Below are 25,933 nucleotides of genomic sequence, written 5' to 3'. Positions count from 1 at the left end.
TGCACAGCGTGAACCCACTGATATACAAAAGGCGGTTTTAGAAAGGTCATGGACTAGGAAATTATAAGGCACAGCAATAGAAGCAGGAACAGGTCTACCTGATGTCAGCCAAAAATTGAATTCAAATTCAACAGGGAGTGCAGCTCCATTAAAATAAAGACCTCAGCCATTACTGAGTAATGATGTTTATACAGAGTCATTCTAGGTGTTTCAACAACATTAACATTGTTTGCTAAATAAATACTTTAGCAAATCTCCGGAAACATGAATCCAGAATGCAAAAAACATGTACCACAGTTCTACCAAAGTCCATTTCTAGGGCACCTGGGTGGCTTGGTTGGTTGGGCTCAGGTCATGATCTCAGGGCTGTTGTATCCGACTCAGGTCCTGTGTGGGGTTTCCGCTCTGGAAGGGAGTCTGCTGGAGATTCTTTCTCTCTCTCCCTCTGCCCCTCCCCCACCCATGCTCGCTCTCTCTCTCTCTCTCAAATAAATAAATAAATAAATAAGTCTTAAAAAAAAGTCTATTTTCTCTTGCTGGATTTTATTAGCTTTTCCAAGATCTACACCAACCACCTTAAACCCGCACATCCCATTCCCCACCCCGAGTGGGTCAACAGCTGGAAATGAAAGAATGGTACAATCTGACTCCCATGGGGCATAGATGCACACTGTGCAGCCTGGCCTCAGGGACTAGTACAGTGACAAAGCACTGACGCTACGGAAATGTGCACGAACATGGAGCGTACCAGAAAAAGTGGAAATACAGAGCTAACGTGACTGCTTTTTCTTTGTAATCTAGTTTGGTGCAAAGATTTGGCATACTTATCCTAAGACCAAATAATTAAGATTTTCTGTGCATGACAGTCCCTCTTACTGACGGAGTCATTTGAGATGCTATCTGGGACATCCTCGGCATGTGATGGACACCCACAGATCTGTCAGGGGTTCTACTTGGGAATGATGGCACCACAGCCGTGGAATAACAAAGTAAAGAGGGGCGCACGCACCCTTATGCACGTATGCGTACACAGACGTGCGTACACTACTTGCTGAATCTTCACGACAGTTCCAAATGAAGTCTCCGCCACAGCACAGGGGTCAACTGCTGCCCTGCAGTCACTCTTAGGCGAACCCGTATCTGGCTCAGCAGACAAACGGTTATCAGAAAAGTGTCAACCAGTCACCATCCCTCCCTTTACCTTTTTAGGCAGGTGTGAATCAGGGTACATCTGGTTGCCAGAAACTCTACTGTATCTTTCTGTCCTCTAGGATACATGGGAGTTTTCTGAATCCAAAGGAATAGATAGGCTCATTGGGCTCTCAACAGTCAAGTGTAGAGCAGTTGTTCCCAACTTCTTCCTGCTGCCACACTATCCAAATGCACAACTACCTCCATCAGCTATGTATCCCATTACATATAAAGATTTTCACATGGGCCCTAAGAATACATCCATCCCACCCAGCACAAAGGGCTGTATGAAGAATGGAGAAGAGCAGGTGCAATATAAAAAAGCACCTTCCAGAGATCTGATACATCTCCTGGCTGACACCCAGCCCCACTTACCAGGTTCCCTCACATCCCTTTCCTTGTTTAAAAATTAAGTAGGTTAAAGAAATAAAAAGCACACAACGTATGGGCAAAACCGAACAAATCTGGGATTCAAAAGAATGACTCGTCACTATGCATGAAGTAATGGCAAGGGTACAGCTGTGAGTTTCCCAAACTAAACAGATTCAGCACATCTTCGTGTAAGAATAACTTTATCCAGAGGTGCCTAAATTGTGCAGGTATACAATGCAATGTCTTTGGAGTTGAAAACATTAAAAACAGGCTTGTTTACAAAACTAAGAAATTTTTTCTCTACTTTTATGAAAAGAAAATTTTTTGAAAGTGTTCTGCTTTTCTTCAAGAAAACAAACTATGCTCTTTCCATAATCTCCTTTTATCTTCACACTTCAGAGACAACACAATATTTTGGGTTCAGCTCCTCTTACCACCATCCATTTATGTGGAACTTCATGGAAAAATGTCTCCACAGTGGGGGAAAACTATCACAATGCTGTACTGAAAAAGGAAAGATAATGGCTGCTCAGATGTCAGTGACAAATTGTTTTTTTACACTCACACTTGTTAAATCTTTGGGGTTGGCCCGGGCTCTACTGCTAACTACTCGTTTCTCATCTTTTGGGAATTTGTTTTTCTGTAAAATGCTGCCAATTATGCCATTATCATATCAGGGTAAACATAAAACAAATCCTAACTATAAGGGCAATAAATGAAAAAAACTGCTAGAGGCCAGCCTGCTGTTCCAATGGGGTCTTGGGCTGACCCCACAGGTGAGAGTCAGGTCCCAACGGTCAGGTAGTCTGTTGCCACTCACTTCAGTGAGTCACAGAACTGACAAAGGCGACTACACGCCCATCAGGAGACTGAAGGCAGGGTGCTGAGAGATCTCTAGTCCTGAGGTTCCAATGTTCACACATGCGATCACGGTCCTCCTTTTTTTAGTTATAAAACTATTCTGAGCTAAACACTGAATGATTAATTTTTAAAAGAGGGGTTTTATTTGGCAAGTAAGGAATCCCAGCAAAAGAAAATGAGAGGTTCTTTCAAACTACTGCACTCAGTCTGACCAACTACTCTTTCTCGAACTACTCTAATTCCTTGAAACAGCAACTCCATGGTAGTTACAATGTTTATTGACATTGTAACTACCTACTTATGGAAAATTACATAATGTAACAATGAAGAATTATTAGTATCTAATTTTCAAGATTCTATGGGAACCATTATCTTTTTTTTTACCACACTGTTTGTTCTTAAGACAAATTATAATAAAATCACTTGACAGAAAAACTGGCTGAAAAATGTCTGCCTTTGATTCAGGAGGCTGATAGAAATTAAAGGTTTCCTTCTAAATTTAAACCTCAGAGCTCTGGCTGACTTTTAAAAAGTAGATGAACAAATTTCTAAATGTAAAATGGAGATAATTCAGTCTTAAAACTCAAACAGAATATTGAAAACATTTATTAATACAAAAAAGTCCAATGCATTCCATAGAACGAAAATGCTCAGTCTTTTCCAATAGATATTTAAAGCTAGTGATCCCCCTCTTCACTAATCTTTTGCTAAAATCTATGTAGCAACCTCTAGATTTAGATATTTGCTCAGGACCTGAGTGAAGCCAAAGACACAAAAAATAGGGATTAAACTAAACTGTGAGCAGCTGTTTTAAAAAAAGACTACATACACGTAAAATAGGATTACACACTTTAATCTGATTGACATACAGGAAGTGGGGAGGACATGAAAGAAACTTAGTTTTAGCTCTGCTTTATGCATAACCAGATGCTCCTTTTCCAAAAAGTACACTGAGGTTTTAAAAACCACATTTGATCAGAATATTTCAGGAAAACACACCATGTGTAATCCAGGAAATACACTATTTGCAGAATAAGAAAATCATCATGGGCAATAAAAGATTAAAACAAAAGAAAGCACCTGGGTTTTGAGCAGTTCTAAGGTGAGTATATCTGCAGAAGTAGTGTAAATGCTCTTGACTGGCTGCTATGGAGACATGCTAATGAGGATTGGTCCGTATCTTAACATTTTTAAAAATATGTTTCTTTGGAAAAATGGCAATATGGGCTGGGAGTAAAGATGTCCTTTTAGACACCCAGCTTATTGGCCTGGGTGAGAACGACTTTGAGAACTGGCATGAAAGCTGAGGTCTCGCTGAAGTTGCTGGTGCTAACTATGTGGGTGTGGATGCTCAATCCTTCTGAGTAGTTTCGCGATTCAATGCTCCTTGCAATGTTGTGTAAACCATTGATGATTGTGGGTGAAAGCTGAAATAAAGGTAGAATCAAGAGAAAAAATTAATTAAGGAAGAATTTCCCATAAATTCTGATATTTAAAAGGAGATTGAAACAAATATTATAAAGAAGCAAATAAACCATTTAGCTTTTCTAGAAATAGTTTTTTTGGACCAAGCAACTCTTTAAGTTATAAAGTAGAACCACGACAAAATGATTTATGTAAGGAAATTATTATGAATTAGGAACATGTATGAGTCAGTTCATTTTTTTTATAGAAGCCAGCTTTCCTCCCCCAAGCTGAAATGCTAATGTCTTTCTCCACTTAAGAGCGTTAATTCTTCAAATATTTTAGATATAGCCTCACACCTTTTAAAACTTTTCCCACGCATATGAAGGAATTTAAAGGTTCTTAATCATGCTATCTTAAAGTAAGGACCCAGTTTATTCTAAAACCGTGTCTACAGTAGAGAACTTACTTGCAGTCTCCTGCATTCATAGGGCAACAGCCATCACCATGTACTCAATCTATCAGTTCTTGACTGCTTTTTGTAACCTTACCAGCTCTTAAAACCACAAAATCTACAGTTTTTTTTTTTTTTTTTTTTTTTTTTACCACGTCATTACTTGGATTATATGCCCATGCTTTTGAGGGAAGAATTTACTTTGGATCAGTCCATGCACTACACTACTTCCACTGTTACATCAACTTTCTTTGGTTTGGTTCTCATGACATGAGTGGTTATTTTTATCTGATGGGAATGATGTGAAGAATGGAGAAGAGGAATATTGAAATGCAAAAAATACAGCCATATATAAAATGAATACAAGGCCAGTTACCTTAGGGCTGATACAAGCCAGATTATATTTCTACAATCTTCTACTCTACAAGAAGAGTTAAAATTGCACCCCTATCTCACAGACACACACACAAACACACACACCCTCTCTCTCTCCCCTATTCCCTCATCCCCAATAAATGACATTTAAGATTCAGTTAGAGAAAGCCCATTCTATAACTGTCAACATAATTTTCCCCCCAAATATATTACATACGAATGCTGATGAGATGCATATTTACTAGCAACTAGAAATAAATGATTATCATGAATCCTTCTTTTTCCCCACAAACTTACTGTCTGTTCCCTAAGTTTATCATACAGAAACTCCAAGCGTTTGCTGGCATCATCTAGCTTCCTCTTGGTTTGCTGTAGGAGAGGAAAAAACAGACGTGTTATATTTGAATATTTAACTTTTATCCAAAGACCTTGCCCTATCTCATTTCACTAACCCTTACACTCCTGATGCTGAACAGCTTCATTTTATAACGAAACGGAGGCAACTATGACACAGAAACTTGAACAGACCATTAGGACAGAGTTCAGTAACCCATTAACGGGGGAAGGGTAGGAGGATAAGGGGCTTCCTTTCGGAGTGCAAACTGGAGTAGTGGTTGGATTTCACGTGGACTGTCGGCTCTGACAAGGTGTGTGCATGTATAACTGCACTGTCCACAAGCAGCAGGAAGGGCCACCTGGAGGCAGCAGTGGGTCACGATATTACAGGAAAGAAGATCTAAGGACAGCTGCTGCAAATTATGGGTGCTAGCATCAAACAGAGGTGAACTGGAATCTTACTGTAACCCTTCAGAAATATTACTCATATACTTAGTCACATTTGGTATGTTTAATCCTGCTTCTTTCTGAGTTTTCTTTCTTTCTCTCCTTCCCTTCCCTTCTCCTTCCTTTTTTCCTTCCATCTTTCCTCCCTTCCTCCCTCCCTTCCTCCCTTCCTCCCTTCCTCCCTTCCTCCCTTCCTTCCTTCCTTCCTTCCTTCCTCCCTTCCTCCCTCCCTCCCTCCCTCCCTTCCTCCCTCCCTCCCTCCCTCCCTCCCTTCCTTCCTTCCTTCCTTCCTTCCTTCCTTCCTTCCTTCCTTCCTTCCTTCCTTCCCTCTTTCTTTTTTGGTAGGCTCCACGCCCAGCATGGAGCCCAATGTGGGGCGTGAACTTATGACCCCAAGATCAAGACCTGAGCTGAAATAAAAAGTCAGATGCTTAACTGACTAAGCCACCCAGGTGCCCCTCCTTCTGAGCTTTTAAAACACCAAGAAAAAAAAAAAAGAAAGAAAATTACCTTCTCGTGGCTTAAGATTACTAAGAGGGAGGTAGTAAAATGAGTTCTTAAATCAAGGAGTCCTCCCACGTCCCAATCTTCGTACTAGAAGTATAGTGAGAGAAAACTACTCTAAAACTAAAGGTTTCAATTACAATGTGATTAACCCAATGATGTACACTATGCAACAGCCTTAGAAGTGACATAGTTCTTCAATATTTATTGAGTGCCTACTATGCACCACGCTTATGTCTCAGGGACCTCAAATTCTCTTGGGTGGGTAAAAGAAACTAAATAAACAATATGTTGTATATGAGATGGTGATGAATGCCAGGAAGAAAGAGTTAACAGAATGAGAGGCTAGAAGGGCTGGGAGTATGAGGTGGTACACAAAGGCCGGATAGCTACTGGGACATTTGAACAGAAGCCTAGAACAAGGGTGGAGTGAGTAATGCAGTTATGTGGGGGAAGATTCCAGGCAGAAGGAGCAGCACGTACAAAGCTGTTGATGCTCACATGCTCTTGGTATGCTGGAGGAAGGAATGTCAATGTGTCAGAAGAGGAGAAAGGAAAAGCTCTGAATTTTTCCCCACTGAGTATGATATTAGCTGTGGCTTTTTCATATAAGGCCTTTATTATGCTGAGGTATGTTCCCTCTACACCTACTTTGTTGAGGGTTTTTATCAGGAATGGATTTTGTACTTTGTCGAATGCTTTTTCTGCATCTATTGAAATGACCATGTAGGTTTTTCTCCTTTCTCTGGTGGATGTGATGCATCACGTTGACTGGTCTGTGAATATTCACAAATTCGCAAGCCATCCTTGTGCGGCGATCATGCCAATCTTTTCTATACTGGTCCAATTTTAGCACATGTGCTGTTGAAGTGAGCAACGATCGATCTATGGATACTGAGCCAGCCTTGCATCCCGGCAATAAATCCCACTTGATTGTGGTGAACGAGTTTTTTGCTTTTTGGAGAATGATTTTTTAAAAAAAGATTTATTTATTTATTTGAGAGAGAGAGAGAGAGAGAGAGAGAGAGAGAGAACATGAGTGGGGGAGGGGCAGAAAGACAAGGAGAGAAAATCTCAAGCAGACTCTGCACTGAGCACAGAGCCTGATGTGGGGCTCTTGACCCCGAGATCATGACCTGAGATGAAACCAAGAGTCGGAAGCTCAACTGACTGAGCCACCCAGGTGCCCTTGTGAATGATTTTTTAAATGGATCAACATACCAACAGCATTTTTCACAGAACTAGAACAAATAATCCTAAAACCGGTATGGAATCACAAAAGACCCCAAATAGCCAAAGCAATCTTGAAAAAGAACAGCAAAGCTGAAGCTGTCATAATTCTGGACTTCAAGTTATATTACAAAGCTGTAGTAATCAAGACAGTATGATACTGGCACAAAAAAAGACACATAGATCAATGAAACAGAACAGAAAATCCAGAAATAAACTCACAATTATATGGTCAATTAATCTTTGACAAAGGAGACAAGAATACTTAATGGGAAGAAGACAGTCTTTTCAACAAATGGTGTTAGGAAAACTGGACAGCTTACATGCAAAAGAATGAAACCGGACCACTTCCTCACAGCATACACAAAAATAAACTCAAAATGGATTAAAGACCTAAATATAAGACAGGAAAGCATAAAAATCCTAGAAGAGAGCACAGGCAGTAATTTCTGTGACATCAGCCACAGCAACATTTTTCTAGAGATGTCTCCTCAGGCAAGGGAAATAAAAACAAAAATAAGCTACTGGGAATGCATCAGAATAAAAAGCTTCTGCACAGCAAAGGAAACAACAACACTAAAAGGCAACATACTAAACGGGAGAAGATATTTGCAAATGACATATCCAATAAAGGGTTAGTATCCAAAATATATAAAGAACTGATATAACTCAACACCCCTCCGCAAAAATAATCCAATTAAAAAATGGGCAGAAGACATGAATGACATTTCTCCAAAGAAGACATAGAGGTGGACAGCAGACACATGAGAAGATGCTCAGTATCACTCATCATCAGGGAAACACAAATCAAAACTATGAAATATCACCTTGTATTACACTGGTCAGAATGGCTAAAATCAACAACACAAGAAACAACACAGTGTTGGTGAGGATGTAGAGAAAGGAGAACCCTCTTGCACTACTAGTAGGAATGCAAACTGGTGAGGCCACGCTGGAAAACAGTATGGAGGTTCCTCAAAAAGCTAAAAATAGAACTACCTTATGATGCAGCAAGTGCAAGAGCACTACTGAGTATCTACCCCCAAAATACAAAAACACTAATTCAAAGGGATACATGTACCCCTATGTTTCCTGCAGCAATATTTACAATAGGCAAACTATGGACGCAATCCAAGTGTCCACTGACAGATGAATGGATAAAGAAGATGTGGTGCATTACACAACAGAATATCATTCAGTCATAAAAAGAATGAAATCTTGCCATTTGCAATAATATGGATGGAGCTGGAGAGTATAATGCTAAATAAAATAACTCATTCAGAGAAAGACAAATATACGATTTCACTCATGTGGAATTTAAGAAACAGAATAAACTACCAAAGGAAAAAAAGAGAGAGAGAGAGACAAACTAAGGAACACACGCTAAACTACAGAGAACAATATGGTGGTCCCCAGAAGGGAGGTAGAGGGGATGGGTGAAACAGGTGATGGGGATTAACGAGTGCACTTGTCATGACGAGCACTCAGTACTGTACAAAATTGTTGAAGCACTACATTATATACCTGGAATGAATTAAAAAAAAAAAAAAAGAAGAGAGAGAAAGAGATGAAGCTATCAAGGGTAACATTATAAACTAAGTCATGCTGCAAAATTACTTTGTGTTGTCTGGACATAACTAAAGTGAAAAGACTATTACAGCCACATTGTAAAAATGATTCCAGCTATTGATTAACAGGATTTGTGTGGAGGGGAACCCTGATAGTCCCTGCTCAAAGCTAATCTCATCTAGCTATTGGCAGGAGCCCTACCCCAGGGGCAGAGTCAGCTGGACAGGACAGGATATTAGGACTCTTTCCCCTAACTAGTTACAGGAATTACAGGAACAGTTTGTCTTTTTGGTTCTCTTCTGCCCAGGGCTCCTGTGGACCCAGAAGGAAGATGATATGCTGACCCAGAGGGGCTTAAACTCAACAATTTATTGAGCCGGGCTGTGTACTACGTGTCTTCTCAACCTCTCTATACTGACTCACGCTTGAAGGAGGGCAGGAGCTTTCGTTCATTTTTATTAGGACTCTTCTATTTTCAAATGACTGTGTCCTATTTAGAGGTGTTCACAGGGGACAGTGTATGCGAGGCTATCTGCTTCATCTGCTCTCTGTTGCTCACTCTGTGTTTCCATCACTTTCAGAATGCTAGGCACGATGGTTTATGCTAACCTTTTCCTGCTTCTGCTTTCCTGACACACTTAGTACAGGGAATAGCCTTCTAAAAGACCAGAAGAAAGCTGCACATATTAATACTCAATGTTTGATGAAACAACAAATTCCAGAAGCTGTTTTTCAAGCAGACAAGTGGCCAGTGGCTAAATAAACATATTCAATGTTTGTTGGTAGAAACTGAGATTTCATCTAAAACAAGACCAGCTTTGTTGGATTTTTGTTGTTGCCAATACACAGGCATCCTCTAAATAAACTAAGTAAAATCAGTTGCTTTAACTATGAATATGACTCTAGACTCTAAAACGATTATTTATAAGATCTTTGCAAAGTTACATATAAGATTATGTATCTACTTTTAAAAGCTTTGATCTAAGCTCAGGAAGCAAGCCCAAACCTGACTTTCTTACGCACCACCATTCTGTCCTATTTATGTGCCGCACATGAGGTTTGCTGCTGACAGGCAGTGCGGTATAGTGAATGACAGCATAAATCCTGGACCCAAACTGGGTCTGAATTCTGGCTCTGACCTTAGATGTTACTTAACTGCTTTTTGCTTACTTTAGTTGCCTGTAAAGTAAAGATGACAAATTTACCTACCAGGGGGTGGTTGTGAGGATTAAATATTTATATATAAAAGAAATGAAATACATTTTTATATATAAAGCAAACCATATAAGTGCTGGTTTTACTACTGTACAAACTTCTACAGTATATCTTGTGAGACTTCATGAAATTACAGAAGAGCTCCATAAGTGATTATTTTAAATAAGCAAAACATGAGAAAAAAATACGTACAGGATCTGTGGCTGAAGAGAGGCAGCGCTGAATAAGATCCTCAAATGTGGTCTTTAGAATGAGGTGCTCATCTGGAATAGGTTTCTTGGTAATTTTTTCTGTTGGCAAAGACTGCACATGCTGGAAGAAATAATACCATAAAATGATCAGAAATGACCAGAAACTACCTATACAAAAAAGCCCTGAAACTCTGTGATAAAGACAAACCAACTAACTACCTTGTAGATAGGCTGTTAAAAAGCAAATGACAAATGAACATGTGAAAGCCCTTGGGATATGTAAAAACGAAAATCAGATATTCAGTAGAAGGTACAGGCTTCTACAGCTTTGATTTTCAAAAAGAGAACTGGATATAAAGAATTTGGTCAATGATGGAACATATGTTGATCACTATTGCATGTGTCTAGTGGGAAGCAGACAGCAGAGCTATGCCAGTAGGAAACAGAAAGAACAAGGCATTTACAAAGTTGGCGAGTTAGAGTGGCTGCTTGCTCTGCATGTTGGCTCATTTGTTTATCCTGGCATTCTTCTATTCTTTGGTTTACTCTAGAAGGTTGGTAACTGCTCTATCATCAAGCTGCAAGATTTTTTTTTTTTTTAAGATTTTATTTATTTGAGAGAGAGCGAGCGTGTGTGTGTGCGAGAGCAAGCACAAGCAGGGGGAGGAGCAGAGGTAGAGGGACAATCAGGCTCCCCCCTGAGCAGGGAGCCCCATGTGGAGCTTGTCCCAGGACCTGGGATCATGACCTGAACCGAAGGCAGATGCTTAACTAAGCCACCCAGGAGCCCCAAGATTAAGTCAAAAGCTGAGATAGAAGAGACCTTGATGTTACTGAATGTAAAGATAGAAAAACAAAGAAGGAGTGTTTGTTTTTAAAGTTCTGATTTATTAGTTCATTTATTCAAAAATATTAGGCAGTTAGGTGCCAGGCACTGACTATGTATTTGTGAGTCAATTCAGAAATGAACTCAGCATTCTGGCAATTTATTAGGCTACAAGAAGAAAAAGTTTTAAAGTGTCATAAAAAAAAGTTTACAAATATATATCTTAATGAAAGATGTTACTTGAAAAGGAAAAATAAAATGCCATCAATACATGTAACATAGTAACTGTACTGCTACTTAATTGCAAATAAGTTATCTTCAATGGATAATGGATAATATAACTAGAATTTAACTGAGGGGAAAGTTCTCTCCAGGAAATTATATCAGAAGGACGAGTAGGACTTAACTAGTCGAATGAGAAAGGAACAGCATTCCAGGTAGAGGAAGAACGTGTACAAAGGAAGGATCATGATACAGGGGACTAAAAGGAGGCCAGTGTAGCTGGACCAGAGAGACAGCAAGGAGGAGTATGAAGCTGAGGGCTTCCAGACAAGGTGAAATATTTTGGTCTCCATTCTGAGAGCAGTGTTTTAAACAAAGAGGAGACAGGACCAGACAGCTGGATCAAAGGCGGACCAATCAGAAGTTCCTGCACTGCTGAAAACTGGGGATGAAGGCAGCATAGACCAGACTGGAAGGGATTTGAGAGAGATTTTAAAAACAGCATTAGCAAGATTTAGGGATAGATCTGAAAGAGGGATTAAAGGAAAAGCGTATAAGGATGATTCCCAGGTTTTTGACTAGATGAAATAGGAACGATTATGGTGCCATTGACTGAAACAGGAAACACCAAGTTCTGAAGACCAGATTTGAGAGGAAGACTATGAATAAGGCTTCAGAAATGCTGAGTGTGAGGTGCCTCAGAGACATCCAGGTACGCAGGTAGCTGGAAATAAGGGCCTGGCTGAACACATACATCTTGCGCAGCATTCTCTTCTGATGGTAACTGAGGTTCTGGTCTAGATGCGTACAGCATGAGCACCCGAGGCCTAAACAAAAGTGAAGAGCTGGGTAGCTTCCTAAACTAGTATAGACTTGTAATCATAAAAAAAAAAAAAAAAATTAACACATTTTTATAATTTATAGTCCTGTGGAAAGCAGTTCTCCCACCTCTATCAAAAGACTGGTTTTTATAATGGAACTTTTAATATTTAGAAGTTCCTTAAGCAGAACTCTCTTAATAGTAAAGCATACCCTTGTGATAGAGATACATCTTTATAAATTTGACTTCAGTGAGTCAAAGACAAAAACAGAACTAGTTTTACAGTTTGGGCAGGGATTTGTTTCATCTTCTTATGTTAACTTTGACCTAAGCCCTTCACTTTTCATGAGCAGATCAAAATGTTTATCTTTGTATGTCTAAGTCAGTTATATGTGATTTTTCATCGTCTAGACCCCTGCTAACTAGCTGTTTGTATGTGAAAAACCAAGTACAAATTTATATCTCCATCTGAAGGTAGGCTGTATATTATTAGCTCTTACACATATACAAGAAAAGATATAATTCATTACATTTTTATTTTATATTTTAAAGGGACAAAACTTGGAAATTTGGAAATAGCTTCTGCTTAGCAAGCTTGGCTGAAAATACGGATTCAACTGATCTTAAATTATGGCTACTGATTAGGTCAAATGAAATACCGCAATTGTCAAGTTAGTGTAAACATCCACTAGCAAATATATGAGCCTCTTCTAGAAAGTTTATGGCCATGAAATTGAAAAATAATATCCATGCATGATCAATCTTAAAAAAGGGGTTACTATTTTTTATTTAGGTTGCCTTAACTGAAACCAAATTTAGATGTTCATTAATAAAGGTATAAACATCAAAGTGAACATATTAAAAAAAAAATGAACTGAAACAGAGCTATCTCCCCATTCCGCTTACGCAGATTTACGGTTACCTGGATGGTATTTCCAATAGGAGCCCCTGGGGCGCCTTCAATATTGGGCTTGGAGAAAGATGGTGGCATGCCTGGTTGACCGAGGGGTTGCTGTATGCCATGGAAGGTCTGGCCACCTGCAAGATGTGGCTGTGGAAATGAAGCTTGGCTTGACAGGGGTACAGGAGCTGAAGGTTGTTGCGGCAGCATTTGTGACTGGGGGTCACCCAAAGGGTTCATGATTGGTGATGTGATGGGAACAGGAGGCATAAAGTTTTCAGGCACCTTTTAAAAGACAGAAATAAAAGACACAAGCATACGAAAAATATTATCATTTACTCACCTTTAAATAAGGTTGACATTTTTTTTAAAAATAGAATACTCTTTTTCAAATGAAATTTTATGCAGAATTCTAGAGTAAAACATAAAAGTAGAGCTAATCTGGCTAACAAGGGTAGAGAGCTCAAAACCGGACCTCTCAGTTTCCCCTTTGTCTTCCACACTTCCTCTCATACGGGGAGCCAAAACACCATGTTTTGTAAGAGGATGTCAGTCTACAGAATTATATCTAGCAATAATGGAATCAGATATGCCAAATGTGTGTTCGTATTTAATGTGATCAGAATGTAATACTCCTTTTCCTAGATCACTAAGTAGATATTACCTGTCAATTCAATTATATTAAAAGTAGTAGATTAAATTTCTAATTATTACTAACACAAATTGTGGGGTTTTTTGCCCATTTAGTACCTCCCAATTTTATTGTTATGACCTCTCATTACTATATTTAAGAAAAGGAAATCACCAGAAGTTAAAAAAAAGTAGAAATGTTTGGGAAGAAAGAAGGAGAGAAGAATCTTATCTTGTGCTCCAACAGCTCTCAACAGTTACTGACAGTTAAACAGCGCTCAGCTACAAGGTTATTTCTTCATTCACACTACATGTGATACATAAAACAGTCCAAAATATAATTACCAAATTCATGACTACTGTTGGAAACCAAAGACCAAAGTACCCCCCAAAAGAAAAAAAATCACTGGAAAATTTTGTTTCCTACTCTCTGAAAGAGACCTGTTGGGGATTTACATCTTGTCGTCTAATGGGAGTTAAATTCACACCACCATATTGTGTGTGCGTGTGTTTTGTTTTTTTAAAACTTTCTTTCCTTCCCTTCATGGAATAGAAGATGCAAGCTGAAATACACTTTAAACCTATCAGTCAGTAAGCTTTGCTTTTAAAAGGATCAGTGAAGGGTGGTATGTTCCAGATGGTTTTATGATTAATAGAACATCTGCAGGCAACTGGATGGACATCTTTTTCTAGTACCTTCTTCTTCTTAGGTACTCTGTTCAAAGCTGGAGGATCATTCCAACCATTCTGAGGACCTATAACAGATAATAAAGGGCATTTTCCTTTAGAATTCTGAAAAGAAGAAAACTCAACTGTTACATCTTACATCTTACAATACCTTTAATTCTGCTTTAATCCCAAGGATAACTCACAAGTTCTACCAGCTGAGCTTTGGGGATCACTCTACAGCCCCAGATTCTCAAACTAATTCCCTCAAATATTCACAAGGCCTTCGTTTACCAGGCAAGATAACTTGATATTATTTCCATTTAAAGTGAAAGAGCTGTACTAAATTTAGGACAGTGAAGTCTTTATATCTATATTGATGTATAAACCTTCAAAGATCAGTTAGAAATTCTCTCTTAAGAAAAAATAAATCACCTGAGTCTGCTAAAAAATAAAAAATAAATAAATAATAAAAACCCCCTCACTGTTGCTATATTCAACATGCAGAAAAGAATAAAAGTAACAATCTCCTATTTCCCAAAAGAGCAATTCAATATAAGCAATTCAACATAAGCAAATCATCCATATGGTAGAAACACTATTAAAAAAGGGTCTCAACTATACAACACTACAATTTTATCATCTTTGCCTTGGCAATTATTTATAAAGTAGAAAGCATTTAAGTATCTGTGGTAAGATTTTTTTAATGCCACAAAAAAAATTCCGGGTTGGCAGCAAACAGAAAATTGAACTACTGTCAACTTTAGAAAATTTCCCCTAAAAAACCCCCAAAAACCTTCATCTCAAAGTGAAAAACAGACATCAGTAGCAGAATTTATTAAGTACTTTAATGCCAGTATCTTTTAGGAAAGCATGCTAGAAATAAAGATAGGATAATTTTAAATTAAAAATGTAATGATTTTACATTTCATTGATTTTTTGTGTATGTTTATCGTTAAAGCAAAAAAATTACTCCCCTTTCAACAAATTAGACATTCTTTCAGAATTTTACCTTTTACTTGTTTTATTGATATCCATGATATTAAATCACAACAAAATTGCTTAGGAGACCAAAGAACCTGAGATCCATACATAATGCCACAAATTTTTTTAAAAAACAAGATCTTCTAACCAGCAAGTACTCATTTGCCTTGTTTTTCTTAAGTTTACTTATTTATTTTTTTTAGTAATCTCTATACCCAACATGTGGCTCAAACTCACGACCCTGAGATCAAGAGTCATGTGTTCTTCTGAGCCAGCCAGGCATCCTTCGTTTGCCTTGATTTTAAAAATGGAATTAATTTTCTACAAGTTTACTGGGAGACAGAATGCCAAATGAGCCTTAAAACACTCAAGAGCTAATCACAAAATATTAAACTACATGCTGCTATCTGCTTAACAAATTCTTTAAGTTCTGGGCATACACAGAGAATCATTCAAATCTCTCTCATCACCTTCTAATCTTACTCCTATCTTGATACAGTCATTGTTTTTATGATTATATAAAATAGACGACTTTAATGATTTAAAGCTACTGTGTCACCATGTTAATTCAATCAGTTCTAAGATTTGATTTGATTAGGACATCAAATTAAAAAATGATACTGATCAGATTTTCAATACCATCAACTTTGAGGTTCACATGCATTATTGTGAATGGTCATTCATTAATTGTATTCAATGATTGAAAAATTTCCAAAGATACATTTTATAACCAATTCACCTTCCAACATAGGTGCCTGGTCTTGCATGAATTGATTTTCTGTAGACAAAATGTAAACGTCACTTTAACGGCATTAGCATCAAAAACATTCTAAACTCTATTTCTCATTTTGTAATTGCTTCTCCCTCCATCAACCCAAAAAAGAACAAACTAATTTTATAAGGGAAAAAACCCTTCTTTTTAATCAAGTCACGTGAAATGTCTTCTAATTAAGAAAATAATCATTTTTGGGTAAATCAAATTCATTTAGGTTGTGTCAGATCCAATTAACTCTTAAACCTCACTTTTTTCTCTTACTGTGCTACCTGTTTCTTTTAAGAAAAAATTTTGTTCCTGCCTATTTAAAATAATACTTCTCTGTTTGCATGGATTTTTTCCTACTATTTGATCAATAACATCACTGGGGGGGGGCATTTATTATTATTTAAAGCTGTCAATCAAAATCAGCTGAGGATCTTAGAAAAATAGATTCTAATTCACTGCGTAGGGAAGGGCCTGAGATTCTATTGTTCCGGCTAGCTCCCAAGTAATGCCAATGCTCCTTGCTGGTCAAAGCCCTCTTTTAGTAGGGATTTAAAGAAAAATGGGAGGCTTTCTACACTGTCCTGCAAACTTCAGCACTGTACTTGTTAAAGATAAGAACATCAGACAATCTTAGCAAGGTAGTGCCAGATTTGGGAGGCCTCATCCTGATGAAACTGTAATTTCATGTAATTCATGGCACTACATGAATATAAGCATAAATGACAACAGGCCCAGTAAATATGTAACCATCTTATATGGTCTTTTCTGTAAAAATATGTGGATTTGCAGACTGTTTAGCACAGGCCTTCCAGAAACCACTACTTAAGAGAACTAAAGTTTCTGGCAGTGGACAAGAGGAAAAAAGGCTGAAATCTAACACAGCGATGCCAAAATGATCTGATGTTCAGGGTTAGGCCAGGCCCAGCCTCAAATCAAAAGTTTGCAGTGGAGGTAAATTATACGCACATGTAACTTACAGAAATTCAAGCCAACTTCTTCATCAAGAGCTTAACTAAAGAAAGAACTGATCAGGGATTTCCTATTTTTTATAAGTGATTTGCTATTTTTGCCCTACCTGATGATTTTACAACCTAATTCCCCCTGCAAGATCTAACGTCACAGCACTACCGTCAGTAAAGCCCTGGGAGTCACTGTGTGTGCATTATTACAGAGGACGGACCTGATGCACAACTGCTGATGTACTCTCTAGCATAAGACTTCCACTTCTGGGCGGAGGAAGCCTGTATATTACAAAGCTGAAGTACCAGAAATACCTTGGTCTTGACCCTTTTCTTCAGAAAGTAGTTTCAACAACATGCCTTCCTCTCCTGCCCCATGAGAGGCAGGAGGAGATGACAGCAGTTTCCCCTCTAACTTCTCATGGCAGTGACTCAAGGCCTGGGTATTAAAGCCTGGGAGGGTACCCTAAGATTCCACAAACTATAAGCACTCAAAAGTTTATGGAGCAACTTCATAGGACCCTTTGGTAAAATGACTCCAAATTTATAATGAAATCAAATCAAATTCAAAACTACGAATGACACTTCAACAAAATTAGAAACAAGAAGACTCACAACAGGAATGGATAGCAATGGGCTAGCTCACATAACTTGAGTGAGGGTGCAGATGTCTTGTTGAGTAGAAAGTAATAGCTGTACAATAATCGAAGTTCTCCCTCGAAATATATGTCTAACTGACTCTTGCCAACTTCAAACCATGCAATATATTTGCCATATGTTTTATTCCAGCCCAGGTAATCCTTGTTCAAATCTCTTATCAATATAGTGCAGTTTTGTCTCAGCTGTAACTCTAACCCTTTTCAATCTTTTTGCTTTTACATCTTTAAATTGTTTAAATATGACTTTTTAAAAACACAATTAAACTGACCTCTATAAATACATTTTAAGAGCCACATTAGATAAAGCAAGCTCCATGAACAACATAAATATCTCTAGGAAACAGTATTATAGACGTGCAAAACTGATACTCTTGGTCAACATTTTAAAAAATCAACACAGCATAGTCACTTAGAAAAATCAATACAGCATAGTCTAATCTTGGACATAATTCTCTCATAAAACTATAAAGAAAGATAATCTTTTTTACTCTTTCAAAAAACTATAAAATGATGATAAATCTCTTACCCTTTTTAAAACATGACATGACTCTAAAGGGCATGAAAAAATGGTTCAGGGTGTAATGTTAGGAAAACACGTAAAAGGGGTGGCCTGGGCAACTCAGTTAAATGTGCGACTCTTGATTTTGGCTCAGGTCATGATCTCAGGGCGATGAGATCGAGCCCCACATTGAAATCCACACTGGGCATGGAGTCTGCTTAAGATTCTCTCTCTCCTTCTCCCTCTGCCCCTCCCGACCCTGGCTTTTGCTCTCTCACACTCTCCCTCTCTCTCAAAAAAAAACCCCAACAACTGTAAGATGTAAAATGGTATGTGTGTGTATTATGATCTCAATTCTTAAAAAACACAAGCACACAATGAGATACTACTTCGTACCCATTAGAATGGCTAGAATCAAAAAAACAGAAAACAGTAAGTGTTGGTATAGATGTGGAAAACAGTATGATGGTTCCCCCCAAAAATTAAATACTGAATTTGATCCAGCAATTCCATTTCTGGGTATATACCCCAAAGAACTGAAAGCAAAGACTTGAACAGATATTTGTATACCCATGTTCAAGTAGCATTATTCACAATAGCTAAAATGCCCACGTGCAGATAAATGGATAAACAAAATGTCGTATATACATACAGTGAAATATTATTCAGCTTTAAAGAGGAAAGAAGTTCCGATACATGCTACAACATGGATGAATCTTGGAGAGAGTGAAATAAGCCAGTCACAAAAGAAGAAATATTGTGATTCTACTTATATGAGATACCTAGAGTGTCAAATTCACAGAGACAGTAGAACAGTGGTTACCAGGGGCTGGGGGAAATAGGGAGTTATTTAATGGGTACATAGTTTCAGTGTGGGATGACAAAAACGTTCTAGAGAAAGACAGTAGTGATGGTTTTTCAGCAATGTGAATGTACTTAATATCACTGAACTATATACTTAAAAATGGTTAAAATGGTAAGTTTTATGATAGTATATTTTACCACATTAAAAATATTTTTATTATATGCATATAGACATATATATATAGGTATGTATGCATGTGTATGAAGGGAATAAGTTGAGCCTATATTAGTGCTTATATTTGGGTGGTAGAATTACAGAAAATTTAAATTTTATTCTTTATACTATTTGGAGTCTTCAAAAATCCTACAGTGAAAAATAAATAAAAATCAAGGAAAAATTAATTTAAAAACTGACTATGGCATGGTATTGGAGGCCCTCATCCACCTCAGTGTAGGGATTAGTTCTCCATGGTGTCTTTGGGGAAGGAAGAGGGAACTACTTGGTCTCACATACAGGAGTGGAGTTGCATCCCACTTCTCACTGAGAACCTTCTTAGGTATTCTTGCAGAAGAAAAATGTGGGATGTATACTTTGGCTAAGATACTTCTCAGTGATGGATTCATGGAAAAATATTAGTGGTATGAAGACTTGGCTAGAAGACAATTTGAGACAGAGATAACAGAGCATCCTTCTTAACCATGTACCTCCCCCTTCCCCTATAAGCCTAGCACATTACATTAAAAACAAAAGGGTTGGGGCTCCTGGGTGCACAGCCCGTTAAGTGTCAGACTTGGTTTTGGCTCAGGTCATGATCTCATGGTGGTCATGGGATCAAGCCCCACAACGGGCTCCACGCTCAGTGCAGAGTCTGCTTCAGATTCTTTCTCCTTTTCCTCTCTCCCTCCCTGCTCACACGTTCTCTCTAAGAAATAAATAAAATCTTTAAAAAACAAAAGGGTCACAGAATTAAAAATTAAAGTTTAGAAAGACATGAATCCTTGAGGTCATTTTCCAATGACACAAGATAAAACAGAATTATACAAAGAAAAGTAGTAAGAGAGGTTATCTTGTTTCTTTCATTTACTTAAAAGGTTAAACCAGATACTTAAAATGATTTGAGTAAGGAATGTTTATGAAAATTAAAAAAAATTTTTTTTCAGAATAGCTTTGTGAAAAGATGTAACACTATGCCCCTTCAAAACTATTTTACGTGACAAAGCACAAGACTATATACCTAACTAAAATCTTCCATTGCTTAACAAAATCAGTAATGTTCACTCAAAGACAGTTTCATGACAGCTTGAAGGTCACTTTATCAGAAAACAATTTTTTGAGTAAAATTCTAAGGTCTTCATATCTGAAAGTGCCCTCCCTTAGTAATAACCATATATTAAATCAGGAGGGGGGCAAAGTGACGGGCAGTATCCTAATTATCCTAGAGAGTAAAACAGAGAAAACTTCCTGCTTTGTGTGTGTTGCCAGCACTGAGAGGACACTGTCCTACCCTAAAGCAGGCTGTTGTTACTTTACATCTAAACTGAGAGAGGACTGTTTTCTTGCCTCTGATTCTGCCATGCTGTCCACAATCTATTTTGTAGGACCACCACCTCCAGATTAACCTCCCTCAAGTACCACCTTGACTATGCCTTTCAGCAGTTCAGAACCCCTTCGCAAGAATCTTTCTTCTTACTGTATGAATTATAAACTTGCCCTGGCATTTAAGGATTTCCAAAACTTGGCTCAAATATAAATTTTATGTTCCAACTTATAACAAAGCTATGTGCTGTTCACTAGAAACATACTGTCCTTTTCTGCCTCCCTACCTCTGCCGGGAATAATTCTGATTATAGACCAAACAAGTACTCATTAAGAATTTACTGAATCAATGTTCTGATTATTACAACATTAGTTTCTCTGAGCCTCAGGCATATAATTTCGTGGTTCACTAATAGTTACAGGCCTTGCAAATCCTAATGTCTGTCAAGAATTATCCACTGGACAAATGCAATTTCTAAGTCCTATAGAGAACCATGATATGATCTAAGACACATAAGGAAAACGATAAAATTTTCAGTCACAATTATTTGTATACCATAAACAAAATTTTTAGAAAATAAAAAATAACATATGGTAAAGCTATAACAATTAATACAGAGGACTATTAACATGCAAGAGGGTAACAAAGCAGCTGGCTCAGTACATGCTGAATACTGAAAAATGTTTGCTTCTTCTTCCTATTAGTCACTGTTTCTCAGCCAGGTTAGAACATTCTGTTACTTTGAATATAAGCAAAGACTATCTCAAGGCCAAATACACTTGCTTAAGGAGAAAAAAAATACCCATGCAAATATTTAACTTAGATGATGAAGTAACAAATGCCTAAAACAGCGTCGTTGTACGATTTTTGTACTTCCAACATGGATCACTAACTACTTCTATCACTTATGTCAGGACTAGACCATCTGGTAAAGAATGAACTCAGGCTCTGAAGACTGAGGGACCTGGGTTTGTATCTCAACTTACAAACTTTCACCATGCAACCATGAGTTTAAGGCCTAGGAAACCAAGTTTTCTCATGCCAATTAAAAAAATATATGTATTCCTGTTTCTCATGGCTCTGAGAATTAAATAAGAAAATAGATGGCAAATGAAGGTATATGTCCAATGTATGTTCAGTAAATGATAATTCACCTCCCTATTTCCTTGCACCACTTTTAAGTGGGGATTTTCTGGAACCCCAATCTTTCGATCAAGAACTTTTGGATCAGTATGGATACTGTCTTCACTCACTGAGGTTTTAGAAGGTAATTTTTTGAACTCTATAATTGAATTTCAGCACTCCTCTCTAAAATATCAACCTATGTAACTATTTATATTAAAAGTTACAGAAATTTTATTTGTGCAGTAAAAGGTGATACAGATATTGTGTGTGTGTGTGTGTGCGTGTGTGTGTGATTTCTGGTACTTTGGACTTGATTTTATATATTAGAGAAGAGAGGAGATAGGTATATAATTCTGGATCCATAAGACTTTGTTAGAAAAGAATAATTCATCAATAGATCGTATTTTATGAAAAGTGTTTCCAGTAATTACAGCTACCAATTAAAAGAAAAAATACATATATTGGACTCCCCAGGGGCAAGTTCAGTATTAGGAGCAAAGCAAGACTCATTCATCTCTTTGCCCCTCTAATTCAAAAACATCAGTTGTAATCTAAAAGGGAAACTATTTTCAAATACCAATAGGCACAGAGCTCTAATTCTGAGTCACATTTTGTGTAATCACAGCAAATTTTATAGTCACTATCCCCAAATGTTTTAATGTATTAATGCATTCAATCTTTGTCATAAGCTTATGAGTAGGTACTATTATTATTCTGAGAAAACAGGCTTGAAGAAGTTTAAGTAACTTATCCAAGTTACATAACTAGAAAGTAGTGAAGCTGGGATGCAAACCCAGGAAGTCAAATTTCAAAGCCTGCACTCTTAACCAACATGGTTAGTGGTTCTTAACCCCGACTCATTGGTCCCTTTTTATAACACATGATTTTGAGGCCCCTATTACTACCCAAATAAAAATCAGATAATATAACCTATCCATAAAGAATTAATGTAATACACTAATTGTAATATGAGATAAATAAGAATTTATAAAACATTTATTTCACCATAAAAATAATTTAGAATTATGATTTTAATTAGAAAATTTTAGGCATGACTACACTATTAGACCATCTATCTATCTGTCTGTCTAATCCTTGAAATTCCCAAAATGTCTAAGGGTGGTATTGCCCTAATGAAGAAACGCTACACTACTGTCCACTGACTTTCTACTGTCTTCGAGATCCTCTCTGTCAGAATTGTGCTCTCTCACTTTTTTCCTTCAGATAAGCATACCGAGATCCCTCATTTGTATAAATGAACATTATAAAATTATGTATAATCTCATTAATACACTATACTGTTTAATCTCCATGAATGAGTTTAAGGCACAAATAATTTTAAAAATTGAAAACTTCTCAGTAAGAACAGAACAAAGTTTTGCTCTAAAGAAATAAGTGTCAATTAAATCTAGTTTCAACCACCACTTATCTTGCCAATTAATTTCTTACCACTTATTTTAAGTTCAACGGCTGATTATACACTCTTACCCTTTTGAAGTTTGAAGTTCTCCTCATTTAGCAACTAAAGTTCATTATGGGACAATCACACTTTTAGAAATAGTTTTAGAATTTGTTATAAAAACTCAACTAACACCTCACATTACTCAGTTTACAAAGAGGCAGACATAATTCCCCTCCATCCACCCAGCTGTTCATGAAAAAATAAAGGAGGGAGCCAAACCAAATCCCTTTCAAGCGCAGACCTGTTCTTTGCGACGCAGGCAGCTCACTGGCAGCAGGCAGTGTACCTGTTGTTCCAGGAGGCAGTGCATAAGCTGAAGATGATGGTGGAGCTCCTGGTCCGCCATGCTGGAAGGATGCTCCAGAGGAAGGGGGAGGAGGGAAAGAAGCAGCAGAGCTGGAGGTAGGTGGAGAGGCCTGGTGCTGTGATGCATACAGCTGAGACTGCCCAGAATAGGAAGAAGCAGGAGATACGTAAGGGGTGTTAGGGTAAGCGTTTGAAGCAGAAGGAGCAACAGGCTGCTGAGGTCGATACATTGTTGACCCCCCTGTTCCGAAGGAATACTGCTGGGCTGGTTGATAAGCTACACCAAGGAGAAGAAACAGAAATTTTAATTAGTTATAAGTTTATTCAGATAGCAATTAAAAAAACCAAAATTATTTCATTCTACGGAAATTATTTTCATCATAATTCTTATAATAATGAGCTACAACTAAATATTAACACTTCTACGTTATGCTCTTGATACCTTGGATACCCTTAAATAATACTAAAAGTCATTGGATCCAATATTTGAAATTTGCCATCTCCAGACTGCTGTTGGCTATGAAAATCTTAGTGGGGCGCCTGGGTAGCTGAGTCGGTTGAGCATCTATCTGCCTTTGGCTCAGGTCATGATCTCAAGGTCCTGGGATGGGGTCCTGCGTTGGGCACCCTGCTCAGTGGGGAGGCTTCTACCACTTACTCTGCCCCTCCCCCTCAACTCGTCCTTTCTCTCTCGCTTCACTCTTAAATAAGTAGATAAGATCTTAAAAAAAAAAACAACTTTGAATCATCAGACCCAAGAACTGCAAAAGACTGACCCTTTTCTGAGACTTCCTGGCCCTCGGAAAAGACTGCAGTGACAGCTATGAGCCACTAGATGGAACCATGCAGGAATTACATGTTCAAAGCACTTCCCCTTAGAGTAAATTACAGGGACTTTCGTGGTGGCTCAACATCTCTCCCACTCTAAAAATTGTAGGGTGAGCACTATTGTTATGAATCAAATACCTTCTCCAACATCTGGTGATATCATCAGCTACTCAAACTGTGATTTTGAGCATAGATCCAGATTAATAGCCAACTCTCTATGGTCCCTGACAAAACAATTACTATACAATATTTTATATACTGTGCAGTTGGTTAACATTTTGATGCAAAGATCTGAGCCCAGATTAGAAAATACTATCACATTCTTCATGACCAAAGGAAGCTATGGACTTCTACAGAATGAATCTACTAGAGGGGCGCTTGGGTGGCGCAGTCATTAAGCGTCTGCCCTCAGCTCAGGGCGTGATCCCGGCGTTATGGGATCGAGTCCCATATTAGGCTCCTCCACTATGAGCCTGCTTCTTCCTCTCCCACTCCCCCTGCTTGTGTTCCCTCTCTCGCTGGCTGTCTCTATCTCTGTCAAATAAATAAATAAATAAAATCTTAAAAAAAAAAGAAAATCTACTAGAACTGTACTTATTTTACTCTGAAGAGAGCACAAGTGAAAAGCTGTGTCAAATCTGTATGCATGTTAAGAACATCCATTTTCGCACAGAACATGCTTATTAGGATTATTTCTTACTAGGCAGTGGAAGCTTTTGTAATAGTTGTTTAGTCATATAACTTTCCCCTTGGAGATTTTTATTCTTTTGCTCAATTAAATTTTAAAATCGTGGTGATATTTTCTAAGTGCAAATGCTTTCTAAAAAACAAAAGCCAATGGTAGGTACATGTCATTATTATACATCTGTCAAAATTCATAGTATGTTCAACACTAACAGTGTACCCTAAAGTAAACTATGGGCTTTGGGTGATAATGATGTGTCACTGTAGGTTCATTAACTATAACAAATGTTATCACTGGGGTGCAGGTTATTGATAGCGGAGGAGCTTGTGCATGGGGGCAGAGGGGATATTGGAACCTTCTGTACTCTCCACTCAAATGTGCTATCTAAAACTGCTCTAAAATAAAGTCTATTTCTTAAAAAGATGATATAAATGGAAAACAACAAAAACAAATGTCCCTTGGAACCATTTTTCCAAAACTGGTTTGTGTCATCTTGCTTAAAGGAAAAGAACATGCAACCAAATCATTCCAAAAATTCTGTTGTTTTTTTTATACCCAAATCATGGGACAATTCACCGTGCTTAGTAATTGCTCAGGAACAGGAGCCAACTGTTCTGAATTGACTGATACAGGAGCTGTTTCCTGGCATGTTGATTCAGGATGCTTCCTAGGGAAACCAAGTTTCTCTCTCTCAAGTCCTACACTGAATGGTTCTTTCTTTACTTGTTAGAAGTGATTCGATCATGGGTTTGGAGCTCTAAAGCGAGTGCTTTCAACATTAGAATAAGACATGCGGCTGCACAAGGACTTCAGGGTCACACTACTTACGCTGTGGCTGTGGATAAGGTGGTACCTGGGTGTGCATATGACCTGGAGATGTGGGAAGCTGAGCGGTGGCAGCATTTGGATTAACATTCCCATGCATTATGAAACCTGGAGGTGGAGGATTTTCTCCCTAGGGAATGAGAATATGATAAAAAGGAGGAGGATTACATTTGGAACCAAGAATCTTACCCAGATGGATTTATAATCTCTGAAATGCAATTGTGTTTATCTTTCTAAAAAAAAAAAACACAGAACTTTATTATATAAGAAACACTGCATTTT

The 25,933-nt window shown here is 37.9% G+C and overlaps 1 protein-coding gene and 1 non-coding gene across 27 annotated transcripts in view; both read right to left on the bottom strand.

Annotated features, from left to right (window-relative positions):
* Positions 1-3,261: 3,261 nt before the first annotated feature.
* Positions 3,262-25,933, bottom strand: part of SEC31A (SEC31 homolog A, COPII component) — a 73,556-nt gene continuing 50,884 nt past the window's right edge. For 10 of the 26 annotated variants that reach the window (XM_087864027.1, XM_045790476.2, XM_087864035.1 and 7 more), the window contains 8 exons: positions 25,655-25,781; positions 23,249-23,590; positions 15,938-15,976; positions 14,245-14,303; positions 12,940-13,203; positions 10,151-10,270; positions 4,955-5,026; positions 3,262-3,851 (listed from right to left, as the gene is read on the bottom strand). In XM_087864027.1, the coding sequence (XP_087720153.1) occupies positions 3,672-3,851; positions 4,955-5,026; positions 10,151-10,270; positions 12,940-13,203; positions 14,245-14,303; positions 15,938-15,976; positions 23,249-23,590; positions 25,655-25,781 (1,203 nt within the window). In that variant the 3' untranslated portion in view covers positions 3,262-3,671. The remainder of the gene's footprint in view (positions 3,852-4,954; positions 5,027-10,150; positions 10,271-12,939; positions 13,204-14,244; positions 14,304-15,937; positions 15,977-23,248; positions 23,591-25,654; positions 25,782-25,933) is intronic. The other 16 variants (XM_087864032.1, XM_045790508.2, XM_087864037.1 and 13 more) reach the window with 4 other exon arrangements.
* LOC123789837 (U6 spliceosomal RNA) lies at positions 6,715-6,821 on the bottom strand. The gene has a single exon (XR_006778921.1). It is a non-coding gene; the product is annotated as a U6 spliceosomal RNA (small nuclear RNA).

This window comes from Ursus americanus, chromosome 8 (genome assembly GCF_024610735.1).
Source record: "Ursus americanus isolate L20-20 chromosome 8, mUrsAme1.1.p, whole genome shotgun sequence".
Taxonomy (NCBI): domain Eukaryota; kingdom Metazoa; phylum Chordata; class Mammalia; order Carnivora; family Ursidae; genus Ursus; species Ursus americanus.
The sequence above is the reverse complement of the archived record's forward strand: the minus strand, read 5'-3'. Positions and strand labels throughout refer to the sequence as shown.